This window comes from Siphateles boraxobius, unplaced genomic scaffold, assembly GCF_051911475.1.
Source record: "Siphateles boraxobius isolate OS27281-9 unplaced genomic scaffold, OSU_SipBor_1 20, whole genome shotgun sequence".
NCBI classification, from domain to species: domain Eukaryota; kingdom Metazoa; phylum Chordata; class Actinopteri; order Cypriniformes; family Leuciscidae; genus Siphateles; species Siphateles boraxobius.
The window spans coordinates 15,958,485-15,971,985 of NW_027508811.1; the positions used below are offsets into that span (position 1 = coordinate 15,958,485).

General features: G+C 37.4%; 1 protein-coding gene across 2 annotated transcripts; it reads right to left on the bottom strand.

Moving 5' to 3' along the window:
- Positions 1-1,001: 1,001 nt before the first annotated feature.
- sf3b5 (splicing factor 3b, subunit 5) lies at positions 1,002-4,330 on the bottom strand. 2 transcript variants are annotated; one of them, XM_077237122.1, is made up of 2 exons: positions 4,135-4,330; positions 1,002-1,523 (listed from the first exon to the last, which is right to left on the bottom strand). In XM_077237122.1, the coding sequence occupies exon 2, from the start codon at positions 1,505-1,507 to the stop codon at positions 1,247-1,249; it is 261 nt and encodes an 86-aa protein (XP_077093237.1). In that variant the 5' UTR covers positions 1,508-1,523; positions 4,135-4,330; the 3' UTR covers positions 1,002-1,246. The 2 variants fall into 2 exon arrangements, with proteins under 2 accessions (XP_077093237.1, XP_077093236.1); XM_077237121.1 differs by having other exon boundaries at positions 1,002-1,529; positions 4,135-4,325.
- Between the last annotated feature and the right edge of the window lie 9,171 nt (positions 4,331-13,501).

A 13,501-nucleotide genomic window follows, 5' to 3' on the forward strand; every position in this document is an offset into this window, starting at 1 on the left:
ATTAAAAATAGCTGGTCTTCTTCAGGATGAGCACCACCGGTGATCTGCTGTGCCAGTATGTTGTTCCTGATCCTGACACTGCAGAAATGACCCTGTTGTAAGAATAACTCAAACTGTGGGGCCAGCTGGCGAGGATTTGCCCTGCTATGATTGTGGCAACCGCTGACTGTCACGCTCAAAGACTGCAAATCTCTTATCAGTGAAGTCATGGTGATGCCAAATTTCCTCTGCGCTGATTCATCAGACAAACATTGGAAAAATCCACTCCTTTTTTATGCTTTCGCTTGATTTATTTGTAAACGAGCAATATACCAAAGCGAATCGAAGCAACTTTCCACACTTTTTAGTATATGTAAAAAGATATGATTTCCCATTAAGAGTAAATTTACTTATTAGACCAACCTTTCAATGTACTTGCTATAGTAAGGTCTTTCATCGTTTACAGACTTCAACCCCCACTCAGTTTCCCAGACCAACTCAGAGACCCTCAAAATAAAGATACCTCATTTTCTTGGTTATACAACTAATCTTCATTAAGAACATTAGCATCACTATATTTTTTCATTAAAACCCAGGCTGCATTTCTTTGACCAAAATGTAGTAAAAACTAATATTGTGAAATATTATTACAATTTAAAATAACGTTTCTATTTCAAAATGTAATTTATTCCTGTGATGGCAAAGCTAAATTTTAGGCATCATTACTCCAGTCTTCAGTGTCACATGATCCTTCAGATATCACTAATGTGCTGATTTGCTGCTCAGCAAACATTTCTTATCATTAATGTTGAAACGTTTTGTGCTGCTTGACTGTAAATACTACAATTTTTTCAGAATTTCTTGAGGAGATAGAAAACCAGAAATCTTTTGTACAATTTTAATTACGTTTACTGCCACTTTTTGTTAGTTTAATGCATCCTTGCTGAATAAAAGTATTAATTTCCCAAATTTTTGTAACTAAAATAAATTGTATAATATTAAAACAATACAATCAAAGCATATGTGTGAGGGTATCAAATTTATTTTCTTAAGACACACTTGCAGTTCAAGAACCTATACAAAATATCACAAAAAAGAGAAAACATTGACTGGTTCTCAAACAAGATGATTTAAAGAGCACCCACAACCCTCATGTGTACAGGGTCGATCTCTCCTCTCCCCTCTCTTTCTCTCTGTGATTCTCTCAATAAACACATCAAGTGCACAGCCTCATAAAACATCCAGTAGGGATCCAGTCACAATGGCCCTAAGCATCTTCAGGTTTGTCGGCTGGTGGACCACATGGCTGCAGCATCTTCTCCATCAGGTTAAAGCGGACCCGAGCCTTGCTCTCGTTCTCAGCGACGGCAAAGTAATTGAGAAGGTCAAAATGGCCCATGTAGGAGCAGTACGAGTCTCTGTGCTGGTTAACTAGCCATTCCCATTTGCTAGTGTCTGCGTGGCCCGTGCCGATATACTTCGACTGCAGATGCTCCAGCTGACTGTGGATGTTGTAACGGTCTGTCATCTTCGATTAGAAAAATCTGTTTCTGACACAAAGAAAGAAAATGAATAACTTTAACCTCTTCAGAGGTATAAAAATTAATTTATTGCTATTCTTCAACACATTACAGGGTTCCAGACTGCGACCAAATTGGTCGCATATGCAACCATTTTTTGAGAATGTGCGAGTTAAAATGTTATGTGGTCGCATTTGTGCGAGTGGACGCTTGAGCAACAGAACACCGTTGTATCAGCTGCTGCAGTCCGTAACTTATGTTCAAAATGATCGAGTAGGCTACATCATGAATCCATTTTCCAAACCGCGTTTTTGACTTATTCTGAATCACTACGGTACGGTATAAGTGTTTATATTCGGACTATTTTATCCCGGGGTCGTCTCGGCTGCGGAGTAGCCCAGTGCCTGCGTGACTCGCCATAGACATTAACAGAGAGAAGTTCCGTCTACAATGTTATTCCGCAAGACACGTGCAGTTTATTTATTGACGAACGTAGACGTCACGCGCATTGCACACTGATGGTGAAACGCGCCAATTACGAATTCACGAATTAAGGCATATAAAAATGAAACGAAACACAGAGCCCCTTCCTCCTACGTGTTTTCAGCGGTTATATTTTCCTCTGTCGAGTGATTACTCTCATGATCGCTTGAGAGAGGAAAAGGAAATTATTATAAAATGCAGAAGGTAAGGAGTGTGAGATTTCTGCTTTTTGTTACAACTATAAACTTTGATAACGAAAAATCTGTATCAGTTTATTATAATACTAGCCTGGGAAAACCCAGACCACTTCCAGCAAATTTAGATTTGCTCTGCAAGTAGGTCTGGCAAAGAGCTCATTGAAGTCCATTTCCAATCCGTCGAAATCGCGGCACCAATCAGAAACGTTGGGGCGGGCTTTACACGATGACGAAAGCACAGCGACGGTGAAGCAGATTTTTTACATTTACAAAGATGGATGCCGCTGTGGACCTATGTGTGACGGTTATAGTTGAACACCGTCATTAGAACTCTATAACCGCCAAAACCATGTTATTAAAAAAAAAAAAATTCCACAAACATTTATCATAGAGAATGTTTAAATACTAATATCAGCTTACGAGGGAAACGGAGGCGGAGTTAGTGGTGCGATCGGAGGCTGCTACTGCTGGAGATGATTCGGGAGAGGGCTGTGCCCCTTTAACAATCAGAGCGCGCACTAACACGGAGTAAAGCCTTGTTTATACTCGACGCGCCCGCACGAGCGCGAATGTACGCGGGGCAAAAATCATGCGTTCGGTGCGCAAGACCCCATTTCGCTTGCCTGTGTGCACGGGTATTTTGTCACAGCGAGCGCGGCGCCGCATCCGAGGATGAACGACTTAAAGCCGAATCTGCCCGAGCCGTTCGTCTCACACCACCGGCACCCAGTTTGCGCGTCTAAATTGCAACGTTTTTTTTGTTAAGTTTTTTTTTACTGTGTGTGATTTATTTAATGGAAAGCACATTCACTTACAGTTGTCTTGCTGTTAATTTTAAATAAACGTAGAGCAAGTAGCTGATCAGTGCCTGCTTGTTCATCTTCATCGCTCTGATTGGTTTTAGGTCTATCCAATTGCTCCAAGAGGCATTTGAGCTACGTCCGTTGGTGACGCACGTTTGGAAATGATTTGTCTATGAAGCTTTGCCAGACCCTAACGCAGTTACAACTGAGAATGGTCTGGTTTTAACCAGGCTATTATAATTCTCTAATCTTTTAAAATGTAATGCATACATTTGAATGTTTAATGATTTTTAAAAGATAGAAAGATGATAATAGACAGATAGATAGAATATGATTCAAATGTAAATAGATAGATTGTATATAATTCAAATGTAAAATGCTTAAAATTACAGATTAAAATTACTGTCCAAAATCCATGAAAATCCTGAAATTTGGCAATGATAATTAATATATTACAGGTATTTCCGCTGCAACACAGAAAGCCTTTGCTAGCCTTGGTCCATTAAAACCACTATTCATCAGCATGCATTGATTAATCCCATGGGATGTAGCAAAAAATAAAAAAAAAAAAGGTGCGACCAAATCATATGCTGGTGCGACCAACTGAGAAAGTTGGTAGCACCAGTGCAACCAGTGGAAAAGTTAGTCTGGAGCCCTGCATTAGAACTCAAATAATAGATGTTATGGTTCTCTACAAAATATGGATTTGTTTTCAACAAAGGCTGGGAGTTGTTTTTTTCATATTAAGTCAAATTTCGACAAATATTCGTAATATTTTTCCTGAGAAATTAGGCTCTTTCATTCTCCATTCCTATACAAAAACAAGTGTGGTGGGGACTAACGTTAATCAACTCCAGATTGTGTGTTCGGGTAATAGAAATAGTTAAAGCACAGTGAGAAATAGCTTAAGTTAGATCACGAAGAGTTGCTCTGAAAGCAAAAGTTATTCAGTCTTGCCGTAAATCAAAACATAAAAACAAATGAAACCCATTAGTTGTACTACGTTGTGGACATTGAGTAACGTTAGCCTGTATTTGTTGTTAAGCTAATTTAGCTGAACAGATCAACGTTACATTATTTTCAAATCAAATTTCTCATTAAAACACAATACTGTCGTTGGTAATTATTTACAAACACTTTTATTGTACTTACCTACGGTAAAACAACACGCAGAAAGATGTGAGAAAAGTAAAAGAACGGATCCTTTAACAGTTATCGTTCAGTTAACTTAGCTCAGTTCAGTTGCTGTGCAGGCTCTAACAGGAGCGGAAGGAGTTGCTCAGATATCAGTCGGTGTGGAAAATACTGCCGTAGACAGAGTTCCGCTCTGATGAACCGCAGGCGTTGGAAGTCCGAGTGGCTAATTATCCCCGTTATTACACGACTACATGGATATTAAATATTGATTTCACGGCTACATGGACATAAAATATTGATTTAAGTTTAGATTATATTATATTATTATCTTTCTTGACTATCGTAAAGATTCCACTTGGAAAAATAGTCACTGAGTGGGAAAAACAGTCAACCTAGCAACAGGGTGTAGCCTACATATAATATGAACTATAATAAAAATGATACATTAGGCCTTTAATTTATTTCAAATAAGTTTACTTTTTTCTGTTGATTAGTTATCTAGCATAATTAGGGTACGAGGTAACAAATCTTCTATTTTTTCCATCTAGTTTGTGTTTTCTTGCTTTAACTTGACTCTTGAGCTTCTGACAAAGGCTGCATGCTCATTATAGCCTATATAAAAATTATTACAGCCCTCCCTGGCAATTTTTATTACAATCAGTAGTTATTTTGAGTCAAGAAAGCTGATGAACTATTTTAACTTACATTGCTATGAAAAGAACTCAGAGTGATACAAGAAACATAAGAGGCTACTCATTATCCACATTATTTTATTTTTAAGAGCAGACACGGCCATTTGTAGCTTGAATGTGCAAGGCTTCCAGTGTTATTTGTTTCCAGTTATTTCACCTGTACAAAAATAGCCCATTGTGCTGTTTTGTATTGCAAACTGGTAGGCCTATTTATATAATATTATTTCAAAGTCTCGGAAGTCACATTCACAGAAAATATCCTACTTCTGTTTTTCAAAGTAAGGGGGTCAGAGTTGAACAGTGTTTTTTAGAGGCCTTGGTTCAGGAAATATTTTTCATTTCCCCCAGAGGTTTTTTAAAAAATGTCTAAAGAGTTATAAGTAGGGTGACCAGATTTCTCGGAGTGGAATACCGGACAGATACAGAACGCATGCGTATAGAGGGGATGCACGTGACGTCACCGTTGGCCGGAGTGACTGCAGTTACGCCCACAAGTGGCAAAAAGACTGAGAGGCAGCATTGGTTTTCAGTGTGAATGCTGCGGAAAAACACACAAAACGCGTCTAAAACGGGAAAGAGCTTTGAGACTGACTGTACAACTAGATTTGACAAGAAATATGAGGAATATTTTTACAGACTACCTAAAGCTACAGAACAGAGAAGCAAATAGATCGCTACAATTCATAGAAACAACTGGACTCCAGGCAGCGAAAGGTGGATTTGCAGTTATTCTTTTTGTGTCAATATGCTGAATTTAGTGATAAAATCATTCTCGATATATTGTATTGTTATATATTGCAGTGACAACTCATCAATCAAATATTTACCACTGTATATTCTGTATAATTTGACATTTTTAAATAAACACTGACAAAAAACTATACAAGTTTTAAGTCTCTAGACGATATGATGATATATATAACATTGATAAGTGATCACCTGGATTTAGACCTGCCTATTTTGTATTTATATAAAGCATTCACAGGCAAATTTGCTGTATGTATTTCCCTGGTGTCGAAATCAGGCACATATAAATGTCAGGAAACACGATTCCTGGCTACATGTTAATATCCATGGATCACTGGATCTTTAGTAAGTTGTAAGGAACACTATATTGAGTCCAATCTTTAGTTTAAACTGATAATCGTTTGTTGTACTTGCGTTTTCGCAGTTTCCCCTATTAAATCCAGTCACGCAGCTGCTCTTCTGCCACTCAGTCCGGCTGAGGGGGCGTGTTCCGGCGGGAAAGTGACGTTAATGCATTCCCTCTATTAATGCGTCTTACATGCGCTTCATTAGGCACACTGTTGCTGCGTTCCAAACCGCATACTTCCCTACTATTTAGTATGGGAAAAGAGTAGGCGAGCGAAAAAGTATGTAGTAATCCAAAAGAGTAGGCGAGAATTACCTGGGTGACGTACCAATTATCGCGAGATTTGGACTTAAGTGCGTTCGAATGTGCCTACTTTCCTACTATATAGTAGGCGAAAACAGTACGTGAAGGAAGCAGTACGTTCGAAACATCAGTATTCATAAAAGAGTAGGGGAGAAGTTCCCGGATGGCTTACTGCTTCCGGCCCGATTTTTGAGTGCTCAACCGATGGATACTCTTCTATCCCAGGAGGCCACGCGAGAGCATACGTCATTATCAAACATCACGGAGATCAGCGACGCCGGGGGTTTTCAAATGTGAGTAAACATTGTTCTTTATGTGTTAAACTACAATAGAGTAGACGTTTTAACTGTTGAAGGTGTAAAGTAGTTAGACAGTATAGTTGTGATTTTGCTGTAAAAACATGTTTTGTATAGCTAGCTAAGCACACGTAACGTCTCTAAAGTGGATTTACATAACCATATACATCTTAAACACGCTTATTTAAAATGTCTATTTACATCTGAAAGGAAAATATTGTAAGTATTGACATATTGCAGATGAGCACATCACAACATGAAAAAGACATCTGAGTGATGTATGTGTGGCATTATCATAGGATAGATAACGTTAATTCACTGTTGTCAACACTGTTGACATTAGACTAATGTGCTGTAAATAAGGTAAATAAACAAATCTATAAAGTAACTAAACATGTTTTTATTCAGACTGGTGTGAGCACTGAGGATGAGGAGCCCAGAGCTGAATCCTGGAAACGGTGCCATGGATGAGACTGTCATAAGATCTCTCCATCTGCCCTTATCGCCTCAGATTGTGAAGCGCAGCGCAGCAACAAGCTCCGGCACGAAGGCACGGTCACCACTGGTGAATTCATCAGAATAAAGCCGCAGAATGGGAACCGCTGTGTTGAGATGGCAGTAGGATGTGGGCTTCAGCGCCCAAATACATGCTTGTAGTTTAAATAAAGATTTGTTTCATGTGCATGATGCATTTGTTTATTGTGTGATGGTTACTTTTATTTGTTCTTTTACTCATTTATTCATGTTTCTTATTGTTGTCAGTATATAAAATATAATTATTTAATGTATGCATTAATTCATTGCTTGACTGACAATTGAGATGTTCACGTGTATTCATGCATAACTCATATGACAAAACAAATTACATTTTGCTTGTTTTATTAAATTATATCATTTTTAGTATATAAAAAAAAGTAATATAATTAAGTATTGGTCAGCATTTAATATTTTGTTAAAGTTTTGGGGTGGGCTAACAATGCAATTCATTCTGAGGTAGGCTAATATAATTTTTTTATGAGCGATACTTGCATTTTTCGAGAATAAAGTCAACAGTTTCTCCAAAGGAGATCTTCGAGCAGCGGCCCGTCTCCTTGTGCACTGCAGACAGTAAACGCAGAGGAAAACTGTTCTAGGTTGTGCTGTCGAGTTACTGATGTTATGAAGTGTTAGTGCACCTGTCGCTCATATAATTTAAACTTATAAACTTATTACATAAAGATCATGGAAAGATACTAGTTGTATCTAACAATGAACAATCATAATGACAAAACAGAAAACATAAAGATCATTGGTTTGTGTACATCATAATATGATATTTATACACAGGAAAAAAGAACAATAACAAGGCTAAATATCTTTAAATATAAATAGTTCTTCATAATACATTAAAAAATAGTTTTGTTGTTATTGTCTGAGGGATGAAACGAGAGGTAAATTCATCAAGAAAAGAGGAAAACTTGAAGGAGAAACTTTTTGGGTTTAAAATAAAGAAATTAACAACATATTCAAGAGATAACGATTTGGGGGTTTCTTAAAAATCGTTATAAGGAACTGTGGGTCACATTAGAAGGGTTTAAAATATAACAACTTAAATCAACCCTAAATGTATTCACAAAATAAATTGTAAGCTGTTTCTTCAACAATACCACAAAATGAGCAAGTTTCATCAATATCAAGATATTTACAGATAGATGAATTAAACGTGTCGTTAATCTTTTAAGTTGTTGCGCTTGTGATAACGTGTCATAGGTCACATGATAACGTCAACATGGCGGATGATGTCCGGATCGCATTCATACTCAACGAGATTTGGCTATAAAGTACCTACTCTTTTAGCGCTCGTTAAGTAAGTACTCATTGAAATTAAGTACCTACTCATTGAGTATGCGGTTTGGAACGCAGCCTAGCACACACACACAAGGCCTCTCCCTCTCTGTCATGCGCGCTACACGGTTTGAACGTAACATATATATTCACTTAGCCTTTCGGAAACGAAACCTATTATATATAAAAAAAAATATATATATTAACGATGAAATAAGGGACAAAACATGATTTTTTCAGAATAAGTCGGGACACTAAAATTAGAGTGGAAATACGGGGCTGTCCCGGGAAAAACGGGACGTCTGGTCACCCTAGTTATAAGCCATGAACCAAACCCATAATGTACGAGATGAATCCCATTACAAACTTTGCACTAATGTTGACTACATTAAAAAACAATGGCTTTATTTCTTATGTTCAGTGTGGGTGTGCTGGTAACATCACACGGATGCTCTGTTGGCAAGGAAATACTTTTAGAAAGCAGACCTCATTTCATTTTTCAATGATCAAAAAATGTATGTGTGAGTCATCAAAAATGGAATCGGACACTTGAATGGGCTCTGTTTGATCTCATTACTAATTTAGAGGAGATTACATGATTTTACTTCTGCAGCACATTTTTTTCTTAATATCAGCAATTTGTCACTAATGGAGTTTGCCATCTACAATATCAGTGGTCAAACCCTTATCTTACAAGCAGCCGCAGTGGAAGAGAGCATGCTGCAAGTGCATAATGGAACCCGTCTAGTGCAATTTTCTGGGATCATACAGCACAAGATGTCTGTTAAAGAGCACTTCAGCTGGAAAGCATCTGTTGCATCCAAACATCTGATAAACATCTTTTTAAAAGCCGTTTAACTTATAAATTATAAATACCTTAAAGAGTTTATATTGACCTCTGACAGGAAACATATGGGACATCTTATGGGACTGATTGCAGATCAGCAAATGGTCTAAAAATACATCTATTAGATGAAAACATGCACATTAATAAGACATCTCTGAAAAGTATGTGTGCTATCAGGGATATTTGCGTTCTCTCTTACTGTATTTACAAGCATGTGTCGTCTACTGTAAAAACACAGGGATTCGGATATGATTGTCTCTATATGAATCACCAATATATTGGATATTTGATAGCTGAGAACCGTATACATAAAAATAGTATTGTTGGCACAAAGTTAACTGTTTTTCTTTTGTTCTCATAATGACATATGGTAGGTGGTGTGAAAATCCCCAGTCTCTTGCTTTCTGACAGCCTCATTAATTGTAGCAGTGCAGTACACCACAGGTTTGGAGAGGAAAATAACTGATCTGTGCTTTAAAACTGCAGTACATTACAAATGACTTCTGACGATGTAACTATGTTACGTTTTGGCAAATTGGTGGCGAATTTGTGTGAATTCATACTCCTAAACCTTAAAGGGTTAGTTCTCCCAAAAATGAAAATTCTGTCATTATTACTCACCCTCATGTCGTTACAAACCCTTAAAACCTTCGTCCATCTTTGGAACACAAATGAAGACATTTTTGATGAAATCCTAGAGCTTTCTGCCCCTACATAGACTGCAACGTAAATGCCACTTTCAAGGCCCAGAAAGGTAGTAAAGACATCATTAAAATAGTCCATGTGACTACACCGGTTCAAACTTAATTTTTTGAAGCAACGAAAATACCTTTTGTGCACCAAAAAATAAAAAATAATGAGTATATTCAACAATTTCTTCTCTTCTGTGTCAGTCTCTGATGCTGTTCACGTTCACAGTGCAGCGCTTTCAGAACGCCGGCTCAGTATTGGCCTGCTCCTGCATCAGCATCACACGCATGTGTCGTGGTTCTCATGTGAACAGCGTCGGAGACTGACACAGGAGAAAAGTAAAGAGTTTTTTTAAGAGGTTTTCCTCTGCAATCTACAGTCAAACTTTAATTATGTTCAGAGGTGGACAGTAACAAGGGACATTTACTTAAGTTTCCAGAGAAATTAATACTCTTTACTTTAACTTCACTACATTTCTGTCAAGGTCCTTGAGTAGAAAGTAGTAACAATAGTCAGGGGATGATTTTGGTTGCAGGGGTTACATTTTGGTTGAAAATGAAAGTCGGGTTGACGTCAGAACCCGAATGATGTTGGTTTGATGAACATGATTTTCATTTTCAACCACAATACAACGTCTGTCCAACGTTGGAGATTAAAGGGTTAGTTCACCCAAAAATGGAAATTATGTCATTAATGACTCACCCTCATGTCGTTCCAAGCCCGTAAGACCTCCGTTCATCTTCGGAACACAGTTTAAGATATTTTAGATTCAGTCCGAGAGCTTTTTGTCCCTCCATTGAAAACCTATGTGCGGTATACTGTCCTTGTCCAGAAAGGCAATAAAGACATCATCAAAATAGTCCACGTGACCTCAGGGGGTTAGTTAGAATTTTTTGAAGCATCGAAAATACATTTTGTATTTTTGTACATTTTCCAAAAATAACAAAAAACGACGACTTTATTCAGCATTGTATTCTCTTCAGGTTCTTTTGTCAATCCGCGTTCATGAGTCCGCTGACGTAAGACGAGCTGACGTGTTATCTGGTGCGCCCGAGCTTCGTTTACAGTCTGAGGGAGACGCACGCTGAAAACAAAACAATCTTTGCAAACATGTCAAAGGATTTCGACACAGGGGAAGACTTATTTGAACCCGAATACACGGACGCACCAGATAACACGTCAGCAGCGTCTCACGTCAGTAGCGTCACTGGTCTCGTGAACGCGGATTGACAACAGAACCGGAAGAGAATACAATGCTGAATAAAGTCATCGTTTTTGTTATTTTTGGAACAAAATGTATTTTCCATAATTCAAAAAATTCTAACTAACCCACTGAGGTCACGTGGACTATTTTGATGATGTCTTTATTGCCTTTCTGGACAAGGACTGTACACCGCACATAGGTTTTAAATGGAGGGACAAAAAGCTCTCGGACTGAATCTAAAATATCTTAAACTGTGTTCCGAAGATGAACGGAGGTCTTACGGGCTTGGAACGACATGAGGGTGAGTCATTTATGACATCATTTTAATTTTTGGGTGAACTAACCCTTTAACTTCAATTTGACGTTAGATTCTGACATCAACCTGAATTTCATTTTCAACGTTGGGTTTGGTCTTCTAAATGCAAATTTTATCATTGGAGCACATATAGCTTATAGATAACAGTAAGGCTAACATATTCATTCTAAAAGCCAGAAAACTAAATAGGGCACTTTTTGAGGGAACAGCACATTTGCCTGTCCGAAACCATTGTGGATGTTATTGAGTGGACTTATTCAATCCCACTACTGGAACTGTGTTCTAGAAATAAATTTGATATTGATATGAGGGTAGGAAGGCAGGTATAGATTAAGAGGCATAAGGTACTGTAAGAATTAAATACTGTACAACAATACAACAATAACAACAATGCATTGACATTTACTTTTGATACTTAATTACTATTAAAAAATGAGTACTTCCGTACTTTTGCTTAAGTAAAAATCGGTCTTTACAACTTTTACTTGTAACAGAGTAATGTTTGACCAGCAGTATCTGTACTTTCACACAAGTAAGGACGTTGTGTACTTTATCCACCTCCAATTATGTTATACTAATGACAGCCAGCGGAAGGGATGAAAAGAGGCAGATGTAAAAAACTAAAACTCTATACATGGAGCAATCAACCCAAATGTTCATTCTTGGTTTCATGTTATGGACTACATCTTTTTAATTAGGTTTCATACATGATCAAATTTGCAGAGGAAAATAAACAACTTTCCATTGCAGTAAAAATACTGCACTCTAAGGTCACAGTTAAATGCGAACTACAATGATGACCTGAATGACTGCCGCCCCCCTCCCGCTCTGCTGTTTCTCTCGCTTTAGGTTATATGCTGAGCTGTTCTGAACATACTAGCTCTCTGTTCCTTAATTTCCCAAGGGGGGTTGCAGCAGGACTGCATGTGGGGGGAAACTCTGCTACAAAATGACTGAAATGGCAGCTCAGAGACCATGATTATTTGATTTCACAGTATTACAGACCAAATTATTGGCCCCTTACAGCTGGCATGAGTCTCAAACTAGATAAGAGATTCTGGTAATAACTGAAAACAGCTGCAGCAGTCTTATATTTTCTGTTTTCGAAGAGTTCTCTCTTTATTGTACTAAAAAGAGTTCTGTTAAGTTAAATATGTTCATCCAAAGAGATTTTGATTTGAAAGAAAAAAAGTAAGTAACTCAAAAATGTGGTGTTATGATATAAGGCTCAGTAATTTTGACAAGATTTTGCAGGCAACAAAGGTCTATTTTCAATAGTGTAATGATGTATGAAGCACCGCTCACACTGAAGTCACGAAAATTCGCCAAACAAGGATAAACGTGACTGTACATTTAGAAACAACAAGAAGTTGCTCACATTCACTGTTAAATGTCAGATCACAGTACATTTAAAAAGCTCTGAATGGACCTTAAGGCATTAAACTCTTTTTCAGAGCCACAGCAAATAGTGACTGACACAAAGCACATTTAGTATCACAAAGCAGTTGCATAACTTTCAAATCAAATCTAATATTCAGTGCCATCTCACTAAAGACACATATTCTGTTGTGATTTGTTTATTTATAATGCTGCATATATAAAAACGTACAGAAACACCAGCACACAGATCTTCTATTTAACAGCATCAAACATTTTCGGACAGAAGGTCTTAATATGAGTGACAATCAGACAATAACATTGGACATTTACATTAGTACAAGAGATTTGCATCAGCGTACAAGCACAATACATTTGTCACCACCAAAGCATGAAAATTATGCATTGTAGCAAGAGGCGTTTCTTATTGTGTTCAGCCTTTTTATGAAGTCCATGGTAAATCAGAGAAACAGTGTGCACGTCACTTCTAGCAGTCATTTGATGATTCATTTCAATCACTCCAAAAGAATATAATTGAATAAGACAGCTTAACCAAATTGCTTTGTTGTCCATGAAAGCAGGTTGAAATTGTAATATGATTCAAGGGAAAGACACTGAATGCATTTTGAAAAAACATAATTTTATCTTACATAATTTACATTTTCTGTGAGAACAAGTGAATACATACTTTTTATCACTTATAAAATAATTTTTAACATTTAAATGTTAAAGGGGACTTA